This window comes from Prinia subflava, chromosome Z (genome assembly GCF_021018805.1).
Source record: "Prinia subflava isolate CZ2003 ecotype Zambia chromosome Z, Cam_Psub_1.2, whole genome shotgun sequence".
Lineage (NCBI taxonomy): Eukaryota > Metazoa > Chordata > Aves > Passeriformes > Cisticolidae > Prinia > Prinia subflava.
In genome coordinates, this window is record NC_086283.1 from 90756742 (window position 1) to 90781708 (window position 24967).

Sequence of the window (24967 nt, forward strand, 5' to 3'; positions counted from 1 at the left end):
AAAGCTGGATGCTGCTGCTTCTCAGCAATCAGCCCCACAGCACAGATCTCAGCCAGGAATTACTCATGAACTCAACAAATCAATAAGGTGCATTACCCTGCACATTAAACCTTCACAGAGTAAACGCTTGGGTTAGTATTACTATGTTGACTTTAAAAAGATAATCAAAAATTAGCAGTTTATTCCTCACAATAAGGTTGAGTTCAGAGAGAATGCTGATCAGTAGCAGTACAGTTAATATCAAGTAGATGAACAGTTAACATCAAGTAGAACTCATGACAGATTATGAAGTTCAACAGCATCACCCAAAAAAGTTTCCAATGCCATAAACATACCAAAAAACACAATGAAGATAAAACATGAGCACCCTTTTAAAAAGTTTACCAGGTAAGAGGCAGTCTTGCTCAGATCATTAATAAAACCTCTTACAAGTAATCTGAAAGCTAAGAGTTGAAGTCCACTCTAGTGTCAAACAATAATTTAAATTTCAATTAGTTGCAGAACTAACAACAGTGGGTCATAAAGCTTTTCACTGCTGAAAAAGTAAAAAGCACATCTACAAATTGACAGTCTTCAACAGGTTTCATTAATCCTGATTAATAACCTCTATCACAGCAGTAACTACATTTGTCCATGAAGACATAAAAAATTAGCTCAGTGAGTGCTTATGTTTGTTAATCTAATAGCTGCTGTCAATAAAAGTTTCCCTTCAAAATGCATCCCTTTTATAAACAGCATAAAAGATCCGTTTCTTTTGCCATAAAAGAAATCATTAAATTGACTCTGAAGTATGATTGTGCTAATCTGTAGCAGGGAAAGTTTCAGTCAGAAACACATTACATGTGTTATAAGCAGACATTCCCAAAAACATTAAGCTAATGCCTAATAGGTTAAAGCTGGCATGGGAGCAAAACTACCTAGGTCCTTTTGGGAATTCATCCTGATACTGGGGACATTTTGCCACACCAAACCTAGGAATGTTTTGATTCAGCCTTTTTTGTTGTTGTTCGAATTACTTAGAAATCAATATAACCTGACAATCCAAATATCTTTTGAATGTGTTCAAAGTGGAGAAATTAAATCCTACAGGCTGCATCATACTCCCTTCTCTCAAAGAAGTTCCAAGCAGCAGCACTTATCCCACAGAAGTGATTTAACCAAAACTGCGTTTACTAACGAAGCCTTTCCTGTAAGGAACATAAGCATTTGTATTACTTGTTTTGGTAGCAACAAGCTGTGGAGAACTAGTTTGTCTCCCAGAAACTCAGTGCAGGCCTTTGGCTGAGTTAGAAGTTCTGAACTCTTGTCTCTACATCAGCCCATCATGTAATAGAAACCTACCAGCAGCTTGTGAGCCTTTAGCTCTGGGACAGAACTGCCAGGCAAAGCCTTGGCAGGGAACCACAGAAATCCTGGAAAAGGAAGCAGAGGAAACTCAGCAGCTCTTAGGCTCCTCTGTTGTTCTGCTGCTCTGCTAAGAAGGATGTTCCGTTCAGAGATGCTTTCCTTGCTCTGTGCTTCTCCCTCCCCCAATGTCACCTACCCCTGGAGCTAAGGGAAGCTGCATGAGTGTCACTGACAGAAGCAGTCTGAAGAAACAAGAAGACTGGAGGAAAAAAAAAATCAGTTTGGAGGTGAAGTTACCAGAAAAGCCCAACTGAACAGGGCATCTACAAATAGACATGGCTGGACCTCACTGGAAGAGAAAAGATATTGACATCAATTTGTCATTTATGCTTTAAAAAGTATAAAAATGCCAGATGAAGTAATTTCCAAATACTCCTAGAGCTGCAAGCCATGGACAGTGCCTGTAATGGCTTGTCACAATTACTACCTAAATATATCTAAAAGACTTAGCAAAATAGAAGTGTCAGAAACACCTTTTAGGGTTCCTTAAATATCAGATATAATGAATGTGTGCTGCTCTAGACACTGGCCTAAGCTATTTAGAGAGATTCAGTCTTCTAGACCACTGCCAAGATTTGTTTGACCATAAATCTAAAAAAAAAATTCTAATACAAAAATTGTAGTTCTCATCCAGACAAAGAGAACAATTTGGAAAATTGAGAAGCATCATACTAAGAAGTACCACTTTGAAAAGAATAAACATGAATATCTCAGACATTTTATTTCCTGGCAAAAGGTGGCAATGGCAACAAAATTGGTTCAGAGCCACAAATAGAATTATGATTCCTAAAAGCATCTTTTTAATTTTTTAATTTCCTAGGTTTCTAGCCCATCTTGTAAATCTTCATAAAATGTCCTAAAAACAAATCCATGATCATGCAACCTAGTTTCTTTTAAGAACAAGAGACTTAATAAAATATCTACATATGTTTTGGGGTTTTTGGCAAATATCTACATATGTTTTGGGGTTTTTGGCAAATATCTACATATGTTTTGGGGTTTTTTGGCTTTGGGGTTTTTTCTCTTTGAAGTTATTTTATATTTCATTATAGGCCTGACCCAACAAGACCTTTTAGTGCTATAATTATTATTATACAGCAAGATGTTCAGGCCACTTCTTATTACTTTCTGAAGACAAGCAGGCCTATAATGCAGCAAGGGGCATATGCATAAAATGAGTCCTACCACTTAAATAAGTATTCTGTTTGAGGTAGTCTGATTAGGGAAGAAAAATTACCAAAGTGTAATTTATCAACTCTAGTTGAAATTTTTGTCATCAATTCCTTAACTGAGGATTCTGTGCCTTTCAATAGTCTCATGTCAGGACAACAATTTTTATTAGATGTAGGATAATCAGTTATTGCCCAAAAGTCCTTCATGAGTGGGCTGTGTTCCTGTTGAGGGTATTGAATCTGGAATACACTACTTCCAAAAACTTAAACTGCCTTGGAAACGGTCTCAAGCCTCCAGTGAGTCCAACCAAAACAAAAAAACATTCTGAATTCAGATTCCCAGATTGATCAACTTTCCCTGTCCATTTTGAATAAAGACAATCTTGAAGACACAAACCATTCAACTGGAACCCACTTTCCATTCATGAAGTTGTGATATCCCATGTCTCATACTCCCTAGCTGTACAGGTTACTCTGGCCCTTAGTTCTCAGTAACTACAGAAGATTTTTCACCTTTTGTGTGAGACTAAAGAGCTCTCTACATCTAAAACTGAGATTAAGAGAGCCAGGTTAACATGTTAACTACACCAAGCAGGTGCTTTAAGGTCTGGAAAATGTTCAGACTGAAAAGGAAATCACCTGGTTAGACTTAATTGTAACAACTATAAGTGCTCTAAAACTTATTTTTTTTAAACGTCTCAGCATGGAAACTAAAAGTGGTTGTTTCAGTTATAAACTCTAGCCTCCTGAAAAAGGACAAGCAATGAAAATCCACTGTGTGACTCCTACAAAAGTATCATAGCAGAAAATATAAGAATAGACTGGAATTACTTATACATCTAATTTTAAGCTGTAACTTTCACTACAAGGGTTATCTAAAATTATAATAGTCCATACCAGTCTTGAAATGTTCAGACTTTCATGTGAATTACCTCTAAGTCAGATGTTTCCCCATGGCTTTACAGCCAGGAATAAAACCCATTCTCCATGGACTTTATATTACATCAACAACTTACAATCTAAAAATGAATTAATAAAAAATTAAGCAATTCAACAGATTATTGAACTGCAGCTAGAACACTTCTTTAAAAGTTGAAAAGTGCACAGAGCTGCAATTTTTACTTCACCTGTACCCATATAAATCAGGGTACACAGGAAATCTACTGGAAAATAAATTTTCATAAAGGTGTACTGAAGATATATGTACTTGTCAAAGTGACAAACTTTCCTTAAAAGTGAAACTATGCTAGTGGTTACTTGTTGTGTCAACCTCCTATTTATTGCACAGGCCTAATGGAAGCTTTAATAAATAAGCACTAAAGGGAAAACCAGAGTAATGCATATTGAAGTTTGCAGGTTCACTTGTTTTAAATTACTGTCTTCCATCCATAAACCACTTCATAGACTTCTTACTGATTAATTCAGCTTATACGTTTATCAGATAATAAGATATTATCATCATCTTTCATATGGCTTGGTCAAGTACTGCAGGGACAAACAAGATGTAGCTTCAGGTTCAAGATTATTCTGCACTGTTAAAATTTGATTCTCCAAATCAGCTCAAACTTTACTAAAAATTGGGATACAAGCAAGCTTAAAATATTGCTAGAAAAACCTACTGGAGAATTAAATTGTTCTTTGTCAAAATCATGTGGTCCTTGAAACACTGAGCCTCTTTTCTACAAGCAATTAGATTTTCAGTCTCTGTATCCCATTTTATCCCACTCTTCTTTAAAGAGTAATCGTATTACTTTCAAGCTTAGAAAAAGCTTCTGAGTCAAAATTAGCGCTTATTTTTGTAGAAAGTACACAGAAGCAACAGTCACCAGTTACAGGTGTGTGCACTGCATTACAGTGCCAAGTTTTAACATCACAAGTGTTTAAGTTAGCAGACTAACCCATTCTGAGCAAGAGATGTAATTATTCCACAATATTTTGGAAGACATTTTTCCTCTCTAGCAATAAAAGCCTAGTCTACATACACATTTCTTCTGTTCCTAAAACAAATGAAATTAGCAACACTAGCAGTTAGAGATTAGTTCCAGATTTTCTGTGCAAACAGCACCAACAGCACCTTTCACATGCATATGACTATATATATATATATCTATATGGGATTTTGCCTATATAGACTTGTCTTCAACTCATTTACAGTGTTGAACCTTTGGAAGGCATACATTTTACTCCCATCACCAAATCTCCCTATATATTAGCTACTTACAGAGAAAATGGGCAGGGTGAACCCCACTGTGTAGAGGACAGTGGATGTGATGGTACTGTCATGGAACGGATACTTGATGCTGTCATCATTACAGAAAAAGCCTCTCTGATACGGTTTTATTTTGGCCAAGTTTAGAACACCAAGGGGCAAGCCAGCTGTTGGGGGAAGGAAAACAAAAAAAAAAAACAAAAACAAGAAATACATGTGGTTAAATCAAAAAAAAAAATCATTTCTAATCATGCATGGAGGAAGCTACCAAACATGCACAACTCAAATTTCCTAAGTATCATGCAATGCATACACTTACCAAATTCTGTTTATAGACACTTTTTCACAAGACTACTTGAGAGATATTCTAAGGTTCCCCATCAGATACAGATGTTAAAAAAAATACAAAGTTCAAAGTCTTCCATCCATAAGGTGAGTTGCCACCAAACCAAGATTACATTCAAGAAAAATCCTTTGCCCTTCACATGACTAACTAGTTATTGAGGGCAGGTAGCCTTTTGTCCCTCCTCCCTCTGCCACTACCCCACAATCTTGGTTCGTATCTGATTTGCAGCCTTGCTCTCTACACTATAATGTGGTCAGTGTTTACAGATAAGAGAAAGAATAGACACAGGTTTTGTCACAGTTACAGAGTTAAAAATTTCATGCAAGTAGATTTCATGCAGGCAATGGGAACAAGAGAACTGCAGGGACACTAATGGACACTGAATGGATTGCATCTCCAGGTAATGAGATTATACCTTGAGATTGCATTTACACAGCTTTTGTACGCTTCGGACAATTTCTGCATAAAAATATACAAGTTAACATGGCAGGTGAGACCTGGGTACAAATTATAGCTCTCAGAGTTTACACGATGTGATATATTACTAATTCCCGCTCCTACAAGTTAACTTGCATTATACTGATAGTCATATGAAAGAAACAATCAAGACTTCTGATAATTGTATTCAAATCTAACTTATTTCTGATAAGAACCACCTGCCATATAATACACATTTGCAGGAACAATAACGTCAGGAAATGGAACATTTTTTTATTTTACTTTCCCATAAAATCGGTAAGGTTGGAAAGGACCTCCAAGATCATCAAGTCCAGCCTTTAACCAAATAACACCATGCCCACTTTCTCCCTTTCCTCTGGTTAACTGAGCAAGCTATAGATAAAAGTGGATATATTACATAATGCTAAACCCCCAAACAAAACAAAAAGTAAATTTTGTTTTAAACCATGGTAAAAAAGGGCAAATAACTTTGTGTTTTCCCCAATGTCCATGTAATATGCAATTCTGCAAATAGACATTCTATATGTAAATTAGAGGGTGAGTGCAATTACTGGAGCAGAAAAGACTACTCAGTATATAAACAACCTGCTGTGCTGAGAACAAAAAACATCTCGAAGTTAACATGATGAGTGATCGTTTTGATTTCTGGTGATACCTGTTGACTACCAGGTAAGCAGCTTAAAAGTGTTTTAAGTAAGCTTATTTCCATATACTTGATTAGAATAAAAGACATCAAGAGTGAAATAATAGGAATAGAGTGATAAATCCTGGCCCATTCTTTGGGCTGCTGAGTTGCAGAGCAAAGGCTTGTGAAGTGCATGGTGAAACTGCACATTGGTAACATCCCAGCTCAACTCTTCTTCTGAGAAAATTGCTATGGTCACAAGAAAGCAGTTTGGGAGTATTTTAAATCCTCTTATGGAATAGAGGATTTTTTTAAAAAAAATTATCTGAAATATGAAAAATATCATACCATACTTACTGATGCCCACTATCCCATATAGCAAAAGTGAACCAAAATACAAATGGCATTAAGCTTATTTAGCTTTAGGCAAAGTTTTTTATTAAGTAGCACAGTATACCATTGAATGAACTAGATCTCAAAGGTCTCTCTCCTTCTGTCTCCTTTAATCACTGAGAGAAGAGCTAAAGCTTGACCAAGCACAAGTGGCAGGCAGAAACATGAAACAGAATTGCAGCCTTTCAAATATGAAGGGGGCCACACTGAAGAACTCAGGAAGTTCACTCTGACCAAAGGGATTGCTATGTGTTTGCATGCCTGGAGCCAAGTTTCACTGACTCTCAAGACCATGGCAAGATTCCACTAACATAACTTAAGAGTCCATGCTTCCTGTCTTTACTTCTGCTATTGCACACCCAGCAGGATAGTGGAGTGGTAATCCCATTACCTATTTGATACAATCATATCTGCTCAAACAGGTCACTAGGTTTTCACATACAGAAATATCACATGCTCATGATTAACTTAAGCAGCAGCTCATGTTTTGCAGAAGTGAACTACTTCACAGATATAAATACCCGTTTTCCACAGAAAGTTGCTACAATCTAGTATCAACAACTATAACACATAATGAACTTTTGACCTGGGAAGGGGGGAAATGAAAAGCAGCAAATGAAGGGATCAGATGAGAACAGTTTCAAAGTGATTGCAAAACTCATCTGTATAACCTACATTGAAAGAATACCAAAAAAAATGAAGTTTGTTACACATCTTACCCTAACTGCCCATTTCCATTTTTTTCGTGACTGTTAGTTCTTACTGCAATCTAAATGATGCACTGTTTCCCAACAGTTGACTAGACAATTTTGTAAAGTGGTATTCAGTTTATCATTAACCTATCCCAAATAGTGGTAGCATTTTTGCTCGTTTTACAGCGAGAGAAGACGAGGCTTAGTAGATGTAAGCAAACAGTCCTGAACTTTTCACTGTAAGCAGAAAAAAACCCCACCATTAACATACATAACAGGCCAGTATTGCCATCAGAGGTGCCAAGCAGCTCCATGACCTTTAAGCAGGCTGAACTTCTGAGGAATGTACTCATGTTCAGTCTCATTAGCTTCTCCAGACTGAAGCAAACAGTGACCAAGATCTCGTGCAAGATCACCAGGATAAAAGGCAATCTCGTAGAATAGCTCTCATACCTTATCCTCTGCTCATACCTTCTTTTCCTTTTCACCTAGCCAGTACTAGCAGTAACCTCAAGGTGCTCTTCTGAACCAGGTAGTTTTATACCTTAAGGGATCATAATGGCTGAGTCATTATTCATATCCTATAAAGAATGACCTTCAGTGGTAAAAAAGGACTATTACTTGAAGTCACCCGTCATTCATATGGAACATATTAGAATTGGATTTTATCGACTTTCTGGTAAAAATTGTGCAGCTTATCTTGTCAAGAACTAGTGACCAACAGATTCTGGGCTGTTTTGTTAGGTAGTAGCAATAAACAGACAACAGTCCTCTGATCTTCCTCTCCCCTTTAATTATAAAAGGAAAACAACCTGGTCACTCCAGTGCTCTGTGACTTACAAAAGGACACACTTCTGCAATGCTCACACAAATAGACTCTAGCTAACCCACAGATCAGGCTGGATGAGGGTTGGAGCAACCTGGTTGAGTGGAAGGTGTTCCTGCCCATGGCAGGCGTATTCGAATGTGATAATCTTTAAAATCACCTCCACCCAAAATATCTTATGGTTTTATAACCCTGAAAGCTGCAGATGTAGTAACAAAGTTGAATAGGAAAACTGACCCCAAGGATTTGAAGCCTTTGCCTATGAAAGAAAGGTAAACAAGCTTCATACACATGAACAAGAAAAAAGTAAATGGGGTAAAGAGGGAGACAAAGGCAAGAATGATGCTTCAGTTACTGAGCAGGGACTGCAGGGACAGAACAGCCTTAAGTTTTGGGCTAGAACTGTAAGAACAGGGCAGCACACATTTGTACAGTTATGTGAGGTATGCTGAGTTCACAAGTTTCCAACTCTAATTTGTAGGTCCAAGCCAGCTGTGGTGTAGTTTCCGCTGACCACCTACAGTAATTCACAGCAATATACACAGCCTTCAGGAACTATTTGATCACCTCTGGCTGAATGACATAGCGTGACAAATGCCTGTAAGAAGGGAAGGAAGGGAGTTGCAGGCTAGGATAATAAGGAGGAAGCCCATGTGAGAATGGTCCTCCACCCACAGTAAAAATAATGTTAAAAATAAAATACCAGTAGCTAAGGGGAGAAAGTGATTTTTTTTCCCCCAAAGGAAGCCTGTAAGCAAAAAATGTCAATCAATTTACTATATTTTCAGTGAGTTTTTTTAGACTAAATAAAAAATAATCTCACAGTTTATCCTACAAATGGAATTGATGGGTACCAATCCATCATCTTTTTACAATGTGTGTAACACTCCACTACTGTTCTGATCTGTGGCATTTATCACACTGGTAATTTTAGAGTTGGGTGCTTAAGCTTGGAGGCCTAAGCAGTCAGATTCTGAAGACTTCCAGGTGTTCATGCAGCTTTGGCAGCAAGCTGCCTGTTTTTCTTAAACAGGAGAAAAGAATTTATAACCAAATTAGTGTCTTTTGCAACAATTGCCATAAATATTTAAGACCAGCAAAGAATATTGTTTTATGTCTAAAAAAAAAAGAAGCTCTTAAAGCTTCTAACCACTTCAGTGATACTGTACTACCTAGTTCTCAACCAGATGCAGTGCTCACATAACTTGCCTCACCTTTCAAGAGCAACCCAAGACAACCTAGCCTGTCCTGTCCTTCTCCCACCTCTGGCCATCCCCCACGACCCCTTTCTTGTCCAGCATTAGTTTTCACACCAACCTGTCCAAAAAGACAAGCCCATGCCCACACAACACTGGTTTTTCAAAGGTACTTGCTCATCTGGCCAATTGTATTACCATAAGACCTGGCTTAAAGAACAGAGTAGGAACATGTAGCCAAGGGTGTGTAATAAAGGACAAGAACAGACTAGGACAGATCAGCTTCAACACCTCACGAAACTGTATCTTGATCAGTGGTGTTTTCTCCCCCACAGTTTTACATAGTACAAAGGAATGGGCTGTATTTTGTAAACACACTCTAATTAACCTACTTGGCCTCCTTATCTGTGCAAGTGACTGAATATCCACTTAAGGTCCTATGCAGTCAAACTCATGCTGAATTGCTGTTTCAAGTCCACTCCAAGGCAACATTACTCTGTAGTCCCATCTAGTCCTTAATCTGGAAGTTCTCTTCAACAAAAAAATTAATATCTAGGAACTGGGAGAAAGGCAGTTACCCTTAAGGGACACTACAGCAAATGAGAACATTCTAGCTTGATTATTAACCGAAGTTTTTTCTTCATGCTGCTATGAACTCACAAGTAAGTGTTAAGTAAAAGAACCTGTGCTGGACTAACATGACTGAAAAGAGTGTTTATGTTTCTCTACACTTACCCTGAAGCATATGATCAACACATTCTGCACTTGATATGCTGACAAAGTCAGCTTCAGATTTTGTAAAGAAATTTACAGTTTAAAGTTTAGGGAACTAAACTATAGTTTAGTTTAGTTAGGGAATGTCAAACAATAATTCAAGCTGTACCAGAGAAATAATGACATAATCTCCATAAAACATACCAAATTATGTCCTCAAAACAGACGAGTTACTTTTTACAGCTTACATTCTTATTAGGCAGATAATAACTTCACAGAGTCATTTCAAGCTAAACTTATACAGTTGTCAATTACTACAGAGAGGAAGAGAGAATTTATGTTTTCCTACTCTTACACATGTATTTTTGCTTTTATTTTCAGTCAGGACAACCATGTTTGCTTCATTTTTCAGTGTACAGTCCAGGGTGAGAAAGTAGACAAGAGATTTAAAGAAACCGAGGTCAACCTCATGCTACTGGAGAGAGTTTGGAAACATCTGTAAAAGATTCTACTTTCTGCAGCAAAGGAGACAAGCTGAAATTCTTTTCTATGAACTGTCAAGGGAAAAGAATCAACACCTTCTAGAACAGGTGGTTCAAAAAAAGGGAATGCAAAAAACTACCAAGAGGAAGAAGAGATTAAAATAATGAGAAAGCATTTAGACTTTTGATAACTAGAGGTAAGGAGTGTACAAGAGAAAAATCAGTGCACTATTTATCTGCAGTTGCTGAGACAAGTGGGTAGCCCACAACTTACCTCCTGGCCACTTTAAAGAACTTTATCTTACTTTTCTACCCTAAAGAATGCGAAGTATTTCTAATACCAGCAAACTGATTGTTCTGATAATGCCAGAAGCTGTGATAGGCTTCAGTAAACAGGATACATGTATTTAAAAGCATGAACAACATTCTAATCTCTCCTACTATTTTACTTGCAACTTTATGCTACATACATTTTTATTTGTTCTCTGATCTATGATTTGGCCAGCAGAGAAACCAGATCAGCAACTGAGCCTGTTCCTCACCACTTTTTGTTATGCAGGCAAGGGTGATGGAGGCAGGAAGCAAAGGAAATCTTCCTCTGAGTTCAAACAACCTCAACACAAGCATGCAATTTCTAGTCCAGTCATTTACTGAGACAGAACTACATCATATTCCAGTTCCTCTGCATTCAGCAGTCTACTGCATGGGAGCACTAGTTCAGTTATCTATAGTCCAAATTAATTAGAAGTCAAAACACTTGTTTAAGAACATGAGCATGGATAAGTGTGTTCTCCCTTACATCTACATTTCAATTTAAAAAATGGATTGCTACAAGCACTAAATACATGTTACTCTAAAACCCAATTGTCTCTCCTGTGAGCACTTGGAGAAGTGCAAATGCAAATTTAAATAAATGCAGAAAGGAGACAGTAATATGTACTATCCTGCTCTATTACTTAGAGAAACATACACAAGACAAGTGAGCCAACAACAAGTCACAAGCAAAGACTGTGCCCTGGGCTCTGCTGTTAGTGGGAAGAGAAGGCTGAAGCTGGCCAAGGGATGGACACACACCTGGAAGCATTAGCAGTTCACACAGTGTGGCAGAGGCCAACTGCCCCATTACTGACAGGCATGAAGACATTTAAGACCCCAGACTAACAGCCAAAAAAACAGGGGCAGAGGCAGAGAGGGGATGGAACAGGAGAGGTCAGCAGTTCTTGGCATTGCAGTGCTGCTCAAAGAGTGAGGAAGAATCCAACTGGCTGCAGCCATAGTAAATAAGGGCAACTTCTCCCACTATAATCCCTCCTGTGTAGGGGAAATTGAATATTTCATCACTGCTTGCATTATGTGCTCAGCATCAAATTCAGTTAAAAGCTTTGTCGGTACTGTGTAGAGAATTAAAAACAATGTACATGCCCCCAAGGTGTAGATTTCTGCTCACAATCTACCTGAATCACAGAGCTTACAGACAAAGAGGGCAACACGGCCAAGAAACAGAACAGTCAAGGTCAGCTGGTTGGCAAGACAGGGAGGGATTTGCTTTTTTTTTAATGCAGGTGACACCAACTCTGAATGTCATTCAAGACTACTTCTCTTTTAAACTCCAGAAGTTGTAACTATTTTCACATTTTAACCTTTGTTTTGTGCCAGTGCACAACAAGAGGCTTTCAGAGTATTTCACCTATAACTACACACCCTAACTTGAAATACCATTCAGTCTCTAGAAATATAATAGGCAATTAGTTGTCAGGAATGTAAATGCTCATTTTCCAATGAGTCCTACAAGCATAGCTGTATTTTATTTAAACAGTCTTTAACAAAGTCAGCAGTGCTACAGAGGGACTCAGAATTTCCATGACATTGTATACCCTGTCATACACCACAACGTCACTTTACACTGTACACACTGCTGCATGGCACCACGTTTAAGAGAACAGAACTTCTTTTTCATGTTAGACTGAAATCTGTAGTGTCTAAAGATACACTGTGAGAACATACACTCTATAGAAAGCTCAATCTAAACAGATTTTAAAAGGAAAAGTGACCATACCCTATATATTCTTGAGCTATCAGTGCAGTTTTCTTTTGTACTGATTCAGGACACTGCCCAAAAAGTCCATTACTTCAGAATCTGGAAAAAATACTTATGCATTGCTCTTCACACTTGAGTACCATGAATAATGCCACAGCATAGGAAGCCTTACTCTACACATAGACACTAATAGACCAGGTACTGCTTTCCATTTTTAGCAGAAGTTACCAGCATTAGATCTGTGATCTCAGTTTCTATGTATCAAGGTATATAATTTTTAGTGTTGATAATTGGACTCTCATGTTTAAAGAAGACATGGGAAGAATTAAAAGAGTCTGCAAGCAGAAATAGTGATCTGACTTCCATTCCAGGATCTCCACTAGTGTTAGACCCAGCCACCACACTGGCTTGAAGTATTTTAGCTGAATACTAGTACTGCAGCATAGGCTTACCAACATAAAAGTGAAGCCCAGTTTTACAAGTCAGCAAAAACCTACAAAAAAACTCACTCAGTGGAACACCAAGGAAAGCAGACACTAAGTAAAATAATGACTAAGATGATTTTTGGAATTTATTAGAGAATAGTTTCTGACTATTTGACAGGCTCAATCTCACTGTCTGCCTTCTGTACCCCTTAAGGGCCATTAGCTTGCTGCACATCAGTTTTCCCTGGTTATAATTAGCAGTTTATTCTCTCGGGTTTCTCCACCACTAGCTTCCAAACCACTCCTTCAGCATAAGATAAGCACAGTTCAATGCCTCAAAACAAGGCAGACAAATTTAGATATATGCATTTTCCTTACCATCTCAGTACTCCAGTTTCAGAAAACATTGCACCTAGCGCTTAGTTTCAGGGAGTTAGTAATATAAGACTTTTTGGTAATAACAGAACTAAGTTAAATGGACAAAAATGCACAAATATTAATATGAGGTAACAATGTCACCGTATTCTAAGAGAGGCAGAAGCTACCTGAGATGCTGAAATTTGATACATAATTCCTTCAACACTAAGGCAAAAAGTGAGCATAATTCCTGTTGGGTACAGTTTTCTCCTTTCCTAGGAAAGAGATCACAAAAAGTTGTGACCCCTCTTGTGACCCCAGGCATGGCTAAGTAACAAATTGAAGCTACCTTATGAGATCCAAGGAAACTGTACATAGCTCCTCTGAAACCTGCATATTTAGCAGAGGCAGACAAAAGAGAGGCTATGTCTAGAAAATCCATTGTTTCCTCAGTGGCATCACAGAAATAAAGGTGTACTAATATGGCTCATCCATACCTTTGGTTTCATTTAGCAGCATATGGTTGATAGACATTTCAAAATAGGTGTCCTTATCTTACATACCTGTATTTTCTAATATAAAATTTTAAAATTCAGCAAATCCTGTTGCCAAATATCAAGACATCACATAAATGAGAGATGCCAAAACTGAGTTGAAGTACAATACAAGTAAAACTGAACTGCTTTCCCAAACTTCTGAGCCAGACTGCTTCTTGGTCACAGCTTTTTAAAGATGAATCAGTGAAGTCTGTAACAGACCAAAAGCAGCCTGTTCTTGTACTGGTCATTTCCTCAAACTCAGTGTGCTAACAGAAAGAGTTTGATACATGCACTAGAAAGCTTCAACATTATCCTTCTATATCGTAATTTGCTAAAGAATCTTAGATGGGTCAATTTTTGTCTTCCATACAAACAAGTGGTGTTGATTTTAACAGCTGTATCTGACTGTATGAGAAGGATTAATGCACCAGAGAATATGACAAAAGTAGAGCCAAAAACACAATGCAAGTTTATGAATAGACAGTTTTGATTCTTTACCTTTGAGATCAGTCTCATAACTTGAAAAAGGAAAATTCCTCCCAGAAAGTGGGTCAAGTCATTAGTAGTGAAGTGTTAAACAAGAAGAGACAGGCAGCAGATTCTTAATATAGGAAGGACAATTTTTTTAGTTTTAACATTGCAGGATTGAACTAGTCTGGCCAGTAAATTGCTTATAATTCACAGGCAGGACTGAAAAATTTATTATTACAGCTGAAGTGAGAATCTGTTTTTGTGGAAAGTGTTCCTATCCATGACAGGGAGGCTGGAACTACATGTTCTTTAAGGTCCCATCCAACACATTCTATGATTCTATGATGATTCTATGGCTAGTGTTTCCTGATGTAGATTAATAATATAGATTAAAAAACAAACAAACAAAAACCCAAATCAAAACAGTTTCAGAAAGTATCCTAAGGAAATCTTGCTTCTTCAAAATAGTTTAATGACAAGAATTAAAGTAATTTAAAGCTATCTGTTTGCTAATCATCCATTATCTGAATTTCTAGTGTCTGTAAATTTTTCAGTTGTTTTCAATCAACTATTTTACCTGAATAAAACCTAAGAATTACAAGCTTCTTTTGCAGGACAGGGGATAAGGAAGAGAAGTATCTCCATCAAACCAAGCAGATATAGCAATAAATCCATCTCATTTTAAAGCCATGTTTCTGTGGGTGGCATACCTTGCCAATAGGTTTCTATGCAATTCTGTTCAGCACTTCTTTCTTTTTATCCTCCATCCAAGGTGAGTTTGTTTTAATTCTCCTGGACTAATTCTGGAAAGAGGATTATCAATTGTTGGGGATAGTAAATCCGAGTCAGTCATGCTACAAGGGTCAAGTTCTCTTCTCACTGGGTACTTTAAAGAGTAGGGTCACCTCTTTGTGCTACTTGCCTTCCACTGCTGCAACACAGTCACAGATGGAGGATTATCATAGCTTTATCACCTCATCAGCATCTGGTCAGCAACAGTGCTCCTACATAGAACTATGCAGTAGCAGGCAACCAGTAATCAACTCAGGGCTGTGATTGTGCAGCCTTCAGACCAAGCTGCCTTCAGTCAGTATCAGTGTGCACTGCCTAACTCTTTAAAACCAGGAGACACGTTGCATCAGCTCAGTACAGCATAAACAGGCACTCCAGCAGTATAGAGGGGAGGCAGGAATTCTTCAGCTATGAGAGATTAGGTATTTTATAATTTAATTTTAGTGTTATACATGATTTTCTACAGAAAATGTCAGAAGCCCCTTCCCCTCCCATTCCCTTATGCAAAGGTCACTGCCCTCATGTAAGAAAGCTGCAAGAGCCCTTCTGACTGTAAGGAAAAAAAAAATCACCAGGACTCAAGCACCTGGTAAGGAACCCAAGAGCTGATAAGCATCTTGCTCTGCTATGCCAAGAGAAAATAATATAGTCCTAAGTTCAAGACTTAGCTCTTGGGAAGGCACTAAAAGTTGAACTAGAATTCACCCATTGCTGTAAAAGAGTTGAAGAACCTCTGGTTTTCAGTCAGAAGTTAGTAAAAGATACACAACAGCAAAAGCTGACAGAACAAGAACCAGACTGCTGACTCTGAATAGTGTTCATTATCTAACTGAACTCTTACCTCAAGTTTTTCTGCAAGCTTCTGATAAAGAGGGAGCAAGTCTATGGAAGAGCATCTTTCTTTATGTTGGAGAAAATAAAAAATGAGTGTTGCAAAGAAGAAAGCACAGAAGCAGAGGAAAGATTTTCCCAGTTTCAGGTAACAACTATGTTTCCAACTAACTGACAGTGTCAACTTAATAAGTACCAGGTCGCTAGTGTCACTGACGACAACCTGCTCTTTCACATGTACCTGTTACAGCTTTGTAACAATACAATGTACTCATGCACTAGAAAAAGTATTTAGCACCCACATGATGTGGAAAATAAGAATGGTGACACACATGTCAGTGAGTCACAAATAATAGTGGAGGAGGTTTTATTTGAACTAGGGCAATCAGGAAGTGCTAACCCACATGCAAAGAGCCTTCCCTGACTGAACAGCAATACCTTAATTGTCACCGAGACTGCAGCCTTCAGCAACAGCACGAGTAAACACTCCCAAGAGAGAACAGCACTGAAAGCAAAACACTCTGCAGGGTGGTCCCGCCATCTCACCCCTACAGGTCACACCCTGCAAAAGCAAACTCACTGTGTCCTATATACACACATCTGCTGTTTAGCATGTTGTCATGTATCACAAAACATTCCAGCAGCCTTTAAACAGCAACCTGAAAGAGATGTGACCATTTACTAATTCTGGGTTCAGTTCACATGTCCTTCTGTTCGGAAGGACTGGAAGTCCTTCCCTTACTCAAAAGTAGTTTCATGAAAAAAAAAATAATCATCATAAAATATAAATAAGACTGCCAGAGTCTCACCTTCCCCACAGTCACAGGGTAGACACGGATAGGAAGAAAAAAAGATTAAATCCCTACACAAACACATTGCACAGGAGTTTAAATTTAAGTAATTCTTTACTATTTCCAATATATTGAAGAAAAGTGAATCAGAGCAGCAAGGGTTGAATTCTTTAGAAGGCTTCAGTTTTTCTAATCTTGGGTTGCACATATTCTTGCATTACACCAGCAAACACATATTGACAAGCACACTTGCCAGTTACTTATAACAGCTTGTCAGTAATTGCACAGTGAGGTAAGGGACTAAAGAAATACAGTTGTGTTGTACTGCACCCCTGCACTCAAGGTAGGCATGAATTTCAACAAGTACAGACCAGATTAAGGTTGCCCCAGAGTTGTGACAGAAAGTGTTTTCCTTATGGCTCCAGTCACCTCTGCAGATCTTCCTTTAATCTGACTTGGTCTTTGTGAGAGTCCGATCTAAAGATAAATGTACTTAGCAGTTCTACCACTGATTGCAGGAATATTGCCATGTGTTTCCCAACTTTGTTCTTTAAGTGTTGTTTACCTGCCTTAATGAAAAAGGAGCCTGATTTGCAATCAAACAATAGACCTGTAAGAGTGGCAGAGAGTGTGTGTATATATAGTACCTAATAAAAACACCAGTTGCAAGCTAACTAATTAAGCTATTCCAATAAGCTGTCATTTATTGCATGACAGTTTGGAAGTGTAATAAACCATAAGAACCAAGCCTCGGTATATATATCTGTGAAAAATGGTTTTATTACTGTCTAGAATGCCAGTCTCTGCCATGCTATATAAAGTGTCAATCAGAAAACCTAGGAGAGACAAGTAACAGACGTATGAGGGAGAAAGAAATCCTGCAGTCCAGGCCACGCATGCTTTCCAGTGCCAGAAACAGCTGAGCACTGTCCACTGGAGCACGGGGAGTAAGGGTGGTGCTGCCTGCAGCACTGCAGAGCTGTGCAGCACACACACACCCAGCACTGCAGCACACACAGAATGCAGATACAGCCTCCTCACACTGTTTGAAGACAGATACTGCAGAAACCTGCAGCATTTGGGGTTTCTAGGTTGCAGAATATAAAGCTAGTTTAATGCTGAAACACCAGTGTTATTTTTAGAAGGAGAGAATTACCATGCTGATAAGAGGGAAGGAATTATTTTCTGAGGGCAACAAAGACTGCTTTCCCTGAATTCTCTCTCCCTTAATGGGTAAAAAGGCAGATAAGGAAGAGATCTTTCTTAAGGACAATTAAAAGAATCTGAGACTCAAATTTCAAAATTGGGCTAATAATTTAATGGGGGGAGATGTTTTTATCTCCTACTTCTTTCCCCTCTCCCCACCTGCTCTTCTTTGATGTCTTCCTAATTTTCTTACCTCAGCTCCATCTTAAGCATGTCACACCTTTCAATGAATTCATCTAAATCACAGACACACACACACAGAGGAATCACAGGATCGCTCTTTTTTCCCTTCCCTTTCTTTTGAAAAACTTATGCTGGGAAAGTTCAATCCACACAAAAATGGCTTGACTGAACCAGGAGCGAGTAAGTCAGACCCACAGTCCAAACCATCAGCTGGTTCCACTGCAGTGAGTTCGTGGGTGTGTCAGATCAGTGCAACTTCAAGTGGTATGCTTGGATGTCTTTTGGGCTTCAGGTCCAATATTACTGAGACAATGAAATTAATTTTTCTTCCCCTTCTCCACTTACTTTGGAGAAGGTATAAACAGGAAAAAGAGAAGAAAGAAGAAAAGCTCTGTATCAAGTGACAAGAGTTACCTTGGGGATTCTGAGGATGCTACTGGTATGCCTTTTTTTGTGGTAGCATGGGCTACCACAACAAAACTGAGGGTTCAGTCCTTAACTGAAACTGGTCTTCCTAGTTTTTAAACCTTCACTTCTGTTGGAGGCCTCGTGGTCTCTGCAGTGGAGATACTAGTATCATTTATCCATACAGGCAAGCCACTTTATCTGGGCAGTTACCTGTCATTTGAGCAGATACCAAAGTGCACTGGCAGGGGGAAGGGCAGGGGAAAAGTGAGAGTTAAAGTCCACAATCAAGAGGAACTATTTTTACAGTAAAAAAAATTAGACTGCCATTAGACACAGGTAAGACCTTTGTTCTTATAAGGGCCTGTCTCAGCCACATCAGAGACAGAAAAGGAAGAGAACTTGGTCCTACATCCAGTATCTTTCTCACTCTGCAAATATCTATCGTTTGTCTCAGCTAGAGTTTCACTGAAACCTGTAACTCAATGCGTTTAAAATTGCAGGTGTCAGGAAACTTCATATTTTACACTCCCTGCATTTTTCACTTTTCAGGAAGTAAACAAGTCCAAGGGAAAATAAAAAGTCTGGCAACCCTCCAGCACACTGAGGCATCAGATAAGTGCATCCGTGATCCAAATGCAACACAGGGTGAGAGGGAGAGAAGGCAAAGGTGTGTAAGTTGATATTACACTGCAGAGCAAGGTCAAGAACCTACCTTCCCAGTTTGGTCCTAATCACTTGGGACAGCAGTAGAGAGAAACACTCATCCTTTCAGGTGAATGACCCTCAAGTTATATGCTTCTGCAGTCTTACTTTCAATATATTTTGCTTTCCTTGATTACTTACAATATGCCCATATGCTTCATACAGACCAAACTATACACATAGTGCAAAATTTTTGTCTAATTGTAAAGATTTTGTAATGACAATTATCCAGACAAACAAAACTGCCTCACTCACCATAAAGACAGCATGAAAGTTGAAGCCTCACAACAGCACAGTTTGATAAAACTCCTGATCTGAATAAAGATTGCTCTCGGTGGATTACATGGATACATTACCATTTTGCAAAAGCTCTCTCTCCTGTAACATTACCTCAGAGCAATGCACCATTCATTGTAATTTTGCTTTTTAATGGCATTTAGATAGAGGCATCATTGCTATTTGAAGCATCCAACAAGAGAAAAACGTTGTTCATTATTAAAGGTACTGATGCTACAAACATCAGCTAAAAAATTCAGCCAAGCAGGAACTCATGAGCTAGGCCTTAATGCCATCCACTGAAGATGACAAGAAAGTGCTTAGATTAGATTATTGAAGTACTGACATTATTTGCTTAAGAAGCAAACATCCAAAATTAGCACTTCCTAAGACTGACCAAGAAGTACATCTCCAGAGAGTCAAGACACTTCCCAGGCTCCCAATACTAAGAGGTGCCACCTCTTTATGAAGCAAAACTGCCCCTTCTCTGATCGATAAATTAGATCACTGCTCATTACGTTGTCTCATTACATAAAAGGAAAGAGTTAAAGCAAATTGGCAGCGCATGAAGTAGTTTCAATAGAGACTGAAATAGCAGAAAGTAGCAGTGGGAACGCGCTGATATTTGGGCTGGCCAGAAGCATTGCAGCGCTGTGGCAGTGTGCTGAGGCTGTGTCGGTTCAAGCCCTGGCCATCCCCGAGGCAACACTCCTGCCCCAGCACGGGTCTCTCCCTGCTGCAGGACACGAGGGCGCAGACACGGCGCTCCATGAACGCCCCGCTTCGCCTCCCGCCTGCGGCCACCGCCGCGGTTCGGTGCCACCGACCGCGCTCAGCCGAGCCCTGCCGTGAATCCTGCCCTGCCGCCGAGCGCCGCCGCGCCTCTGCAGGACCCTGGACGGATGAGGCGTGTTTCCCTGATGACGGCCCCTTCCAGGACAGCTTCCCGACCCACTCGGGATAACAAACATATCCCAGGCTGCAGGTATCTACCAGGCATCTACCTCTCCAGCACTGGCTTTTGCCACAACCGGTTCTCATCCCACAGAGGAGGTTAGGGAAGGAAGAGCAAGGACATCAGAGAGAAGGGGGAGTTCCAGATGTCAGTGGATAAGCTGCAGCAGCTCCCTCCCCCGGGGCTCTCCCTTCCCCTCCCGGCCGCGGCAGCGCCCAGATCCCCCCGAGCGGGAGCGAGGCGGGGAGCGGGCGAGGGGCGGCAGGCACGGCGGGGGCTGCGGGCCGGGCGAGCCCCGCTCCGGGCGGTGCCGGCAAGGCGGGCAGGGGGAGGCGAGCATGCGATCAGCGCGGTGCCGTGCGGGGGGCAGCGCGGCGCCCCGCGGGCGGCTCCCCCCGCTCCTCCGCGGCCCCTCGACCTACCCAGCAGCACGCAGAGCACGTCCAGCGCCACGAAGGGCAGCCGCGTCCTGTCAAACATGCCGGCGGCGCCCGGCGGCAGGCGCGGTGACAGCCTCGGCCCGAGGGGCGGGAGCGCGGCGGAGGCGGCAGGGAGGGGCTCCAGGCGAGGCGCTCCGAGGGAACGGCCCCCCCGCGCTGCCGGCACCGCTGAGGAGCCGCCGCCGCCCGCACTGCGCTACTGCCACCGCCGCGGGCCCCGCGCGCCTTTAAGGCCGGGCGCGGGCGGCGGGGCAGGGCAGGGAGGGCGGGCGGCGGCGGCGCCTCGGACCGCCCTCAGCCGCGGCCGCCAATGGCGCCGCGCAACGCCCCGCGCCGGGACCGCGCAACGCCGGCCCCGAGCGCGGCCCCGAGCGCGGCCCCGAGCGCGGCCCCGAGCGCGGCCCCGAGCGCGGCCCCGAGCGCGGCCCCGAGCGCGGCCTCGAGCGCGGCCCCGAGCGCGGCCCCGCGGAGGCTGAGCCGCCACCTGCCCTCACCTGCCGGCCCGGCCCCGAGGGCACACAGGATCTGTGAGGGAGAGGGTCGGTCCTCCGCGGACAGCACGGGGAGGTATTATTATTATTATTATTATTATCGTTATTGTTATTTTTGTTGTTGTTATTACACAAGGAAAAAGCCGCTTCCACCTCTGGAATCACAGAATCCTCCAAGCTATGGTTGGACATCTGGTCCAACCTTCCGGCTCAAGCAGCAAGGACAACCTGGCTCCTTCCTCTTGGTACCCGCCCCTTTTAGATATTTATAGACATTGACGAGTTTCGCTCTCGGTTGTCTCTCCTCTCCAGGCTGAACAGGCTCTACTCTAGCCTTTCCACCTGAGAGAGATGCTCCAGTTCCCCAATCACCTTTGTTGCCCTCTGCTGGGCCTGTTCCAGGAGCTCCGTGTCTCCGTGCTGAGCAGCCTAGAACTGGACCACCTACTCCAGATGTGGCATCGCCAGGACTGAGCAGAGGGGCTGGAAGAGTGCTGCAAAATTGCAAAAAAATTACAAAACAGCTGGAAGCAGCGTTTCAGCCCAACCCAACCCAAAGCAATCTTTTTCCTTGTTAAAACCTTTTATTTGGAAAGAATACACTTACCAACACGAAGAAAATGTTTTCTGCATAACCACATTTTTATTTTAGCACCATTAATGGCAAACCAGATAATTTTATTCACCAGTGTTAGGGCTGTTGGGCACAGATATGTAGCTCCTGCTACAGACCACATCTGTGTTTTGTTCAGGACAACTGCAGATGGGATGAGTGGTGCTTCCCACAGAGGACCAGACAAGATTTTCAGCCATTTGTTATGTATTCCACTCCCTAATTCTGTAAACGGCTTCACTTTGTACAACATCCTAACAGCTGAATAACACGTTTGAGGGATCAACAAGAGAGGCAAGTTCTTGAGGTGGAAGTGATTCACTGGATATGTTGTATGTTCAACTGTGCTGCTGCTTAAAAAGGCACACAAAGTAGTTCCACACAGAAAATATAAGGAAGCTCTACATAGTAGCCTATACAGGAGATCACGATTTTATCTCAATGCCTAAGCGTCATCCCAGCTACATGTCAAAATGGACAGTTCTAGAGATTAAAACTACTCTTGATTTCTTTAAGTGCAGTGTAAATTACATTTTCCTGTGCAACTGTGCTGGGATGGTTTCATAAATGTAGAAATTCCCTTTGTCCTAAAATGTATGAAGTAATAAAACCAACTGGAGCACAACCTGTCAATGAGGAGAACTGGGCTTATCTTTGTGAGAGCTGCTGCTGAGAGAAAAATGTGCAATCTGCTCTGCTCCTCACAAAGCAGGGAATTGTTCACGAGGTCTTAAATCGGGAGTAGATAACATCCCCAGAATTGCAAGATGGTTAGAAAAACCAGAGGACAAGCAATGCAAACATTTCACACACAATTGCCATAATTGCTCTCCTCAACCCAAAAGCATCAGGCTAATCTTGTTCAGGCTAAGCTGCAAACGGCCCCCTTGATCCGCACCCCTATGCAGTAAATTAGAGACCTGAGAGATTGCACTAATTGAAATGGATCTCTTCCCAGAAGAATGTGAGCCAGATAACGATTGCACGTAAAAACACCTGGAAATTGGGTCTCAGCACAGCATTCACTGACAGAAATTAATCACGCTTTATTGTCTTGCAGTTTCTACATCTCTGTTTCACCCTTGAGATGTAGCTTGCCTGAGGGAAGAGGCGTCTCTGCAATCTTCCACTAGAATTCAGAGAAGAAAGCAGTCACTGGTTCCTCTCCAAATTTTCCATTGCACAAGGGATATGAGCCTTGCTGTTGCAACCTTATTCCCACCACTTGGCTTGCTAGGTCTTGGAAAACCCCAGCTGAGCATAGTTTGGGGGTTTGGGTAGCAGGGCACAGTTCTAGGCTCTCAGGAGGCTTTTCTGGGCTTTCTTATGCAGGCAGGCAGTAACCATGGAAGCATGCCAACTTCCAGCCTGAAGTACTGCTCAGATTAACAAAACCCTACATTTACACGAGGGCTGTGTTAGTGTAAGTGCTGGCATGTTCAGATACGTTGTTATTCCATACAAAAAGGATGTTTTGGTGTAAACTGAAGAGTAAAAAACCAAAGCCTGCATGCTTTAGTACCTTTAACAAATAAAAGGGTGTCTGCAGTAGCAACAAAGCTCAGAGCTGCAGAAAGGTTAAACTGATGCTACATGATTAGAGAGCATCTGGAGCAGTATGGATGTTGGTTGATTATAAACACAAATAGAAATCATGTTCAGCATTAGTTAGGTTCGAGGTTTTTAACCATGCAGTGCAAATAGCAGAGTCTCAAAGTTTCAGTTTCTCCTGATACTGTGAGAGCTTTGTAGTGTCACTGAGCTTCATGGCATTTTTACTACGTGGGCTTTGCTTGGTCCCTCACAGCTAAGTGCTACCTATTGTCACTGCTCTTAGCCACTACACTGACTCAGTGAGATCAAGACAGAGCCACTCATATCCTTAACAAAACGCCCAAGAACATTTCTGGACACAAGTAAAGATAAAGGCAGCAGACAAAGCTCGTAATTTATATTGTCTCATATCCCTTAATGAGATTAAATGTGGAGTTAGTGTTCATTTTACTCTTTAGAATTTAGACTCTTCAAAGTATCTTCCCCTCTAACCTATTTTCTTGTTTAGTATGGTTATTTAGTTGGGTTGTTTGCTTGTTTTTAAAATGGTATCTTTTTTTTGTTTAATGGAGGGCAGTGAGCAACAGCAAACACCAAGACCAAGTTAAAGCCCTATTAATATCTTTGTTTTCTTCTGTTTCTCCTGCAAACTGTGATCTTCAGTGTTTCGACCATTCTTCTTAGAAGTTTTGTGTGTACAAGGATTAAACTCTCAGGAAGTTTATCATCAGTCTCTAGTGGTACTTGTGTGATAATCCATTAGTACTGACCCAACAGGACTCTTAACTGCAATTAACATTCATTTGGATCAGCAGCCTTAGTAAATGACGGGACTTTCCCAGGCTTGTTTCTTTGTAGCTTGTTCTGGGGTGGGAGTCAATAGCTCCGAATGAGCTGTTACCACCCAGGAAAGGGATGAGAGGGTCACCGTGGATAGTTCTGGGAAGCATCCTCTGGGTGCTCAGAGAGAGAACACCACTCTAACCAAGCACTCGGAATGCTATTAGGAAAGAGAGCCATCTGACGGATCTCATTATGACACATTCCTGAATGCCAGAAATCCCACATCAAAACGGGTAAGTAGAAGCAGAGAAAGCACCAAGTAAAGCAGAAAAGAAAGCATTTTTAGAACTTGTACACAACAATTTCATTGTAGCAAAACCGGAACATGGTATTTCAACGTTTAAAGGGAGTGATGGCAGAGGAAAAGTCTTTATATAAAGTACAGATCTAGAAAATCATTAAATCTGTGGAGAAGGTTAAATCGGTAACAAGCATTCAGTACTTTGTATCAGCCAAGAACTAGGGAAAACTTCTACAAGATGTCAGACCACAGGACTTGTTTACATCAGAATATTGTGTAATGTTTTGCCT

General features: G+C 40.9%; 2 protein-coding genes across 3 annotated transcripts in view; one reads left to right on the plus strand and one right to left on the minus strand.

Moving 5' to 3' along the window:
* The window catches only part of PLPP1 (phospholipid phosphatase 1), a 61922-nt gene extending 40787 nt beyond the window's left edge, over nt 1–21135 (minus strand). The window contains exons 1-2 of one of the 2 annotated variants that reach the window (XM_063422035.1): nt 20918–21134; nt 4801–4955 (exon numbers count right to left, since the gene is read on the minus strand). In XM_063422035.1, coding sequence (XP_063278105.1) covers nt 4801–4955; nt 20918–20975 — 213 coding nt within the window. In that variant the 5' untranslated portion in view covers nt 20976–21134. Of the gene's footprint in view, nt 1–4800; nt 4956–20917 lie in introns of both variants that reach the window. The other variant, XM_063422036.1, reaches the window with a different exon arrangement.
* Nucleotides 21136–21245: 110 nt separating this feature from the next.
* LOC134563778 (nematocyst expressed protein 3-like) lies at nt 21246–24413 on the plus strand. The gene is made up of 2 exons (XM_063422037.1): nt 21246–21502; nt 21739–24413. The coding sequence occupies exons 1-2, from the start codon at nt 21246–21248 to the stop codon at nt 21770–21772; spliced, it is 291 nt and encodes a 96-aa protein (XP_063278107.1). The 3' UTR covers nt 21773–24413.
* Nucleotides 24414–24967: the final 554 nt, after the last annotated feature.

What these genes read in the sequence shown, in the direction of transcription:
- LOC134563778 (XM_063422037.1), top strand. Translation starts at nt 21,246, where the DNA reads ATGGCGCCGCGCAACGCCCCGCGCCGGGACCGCGCAACGCCGGCCCCG. An exon ending in TCCGCGGACAGCACGGGGAG is followed by an intron (nt 21,503 to 21,738) that starts GTATTATTATTA and finishes TCTCCTCTCCAG; the next exon opens with GCTGAACAGGCTCTACTCTA.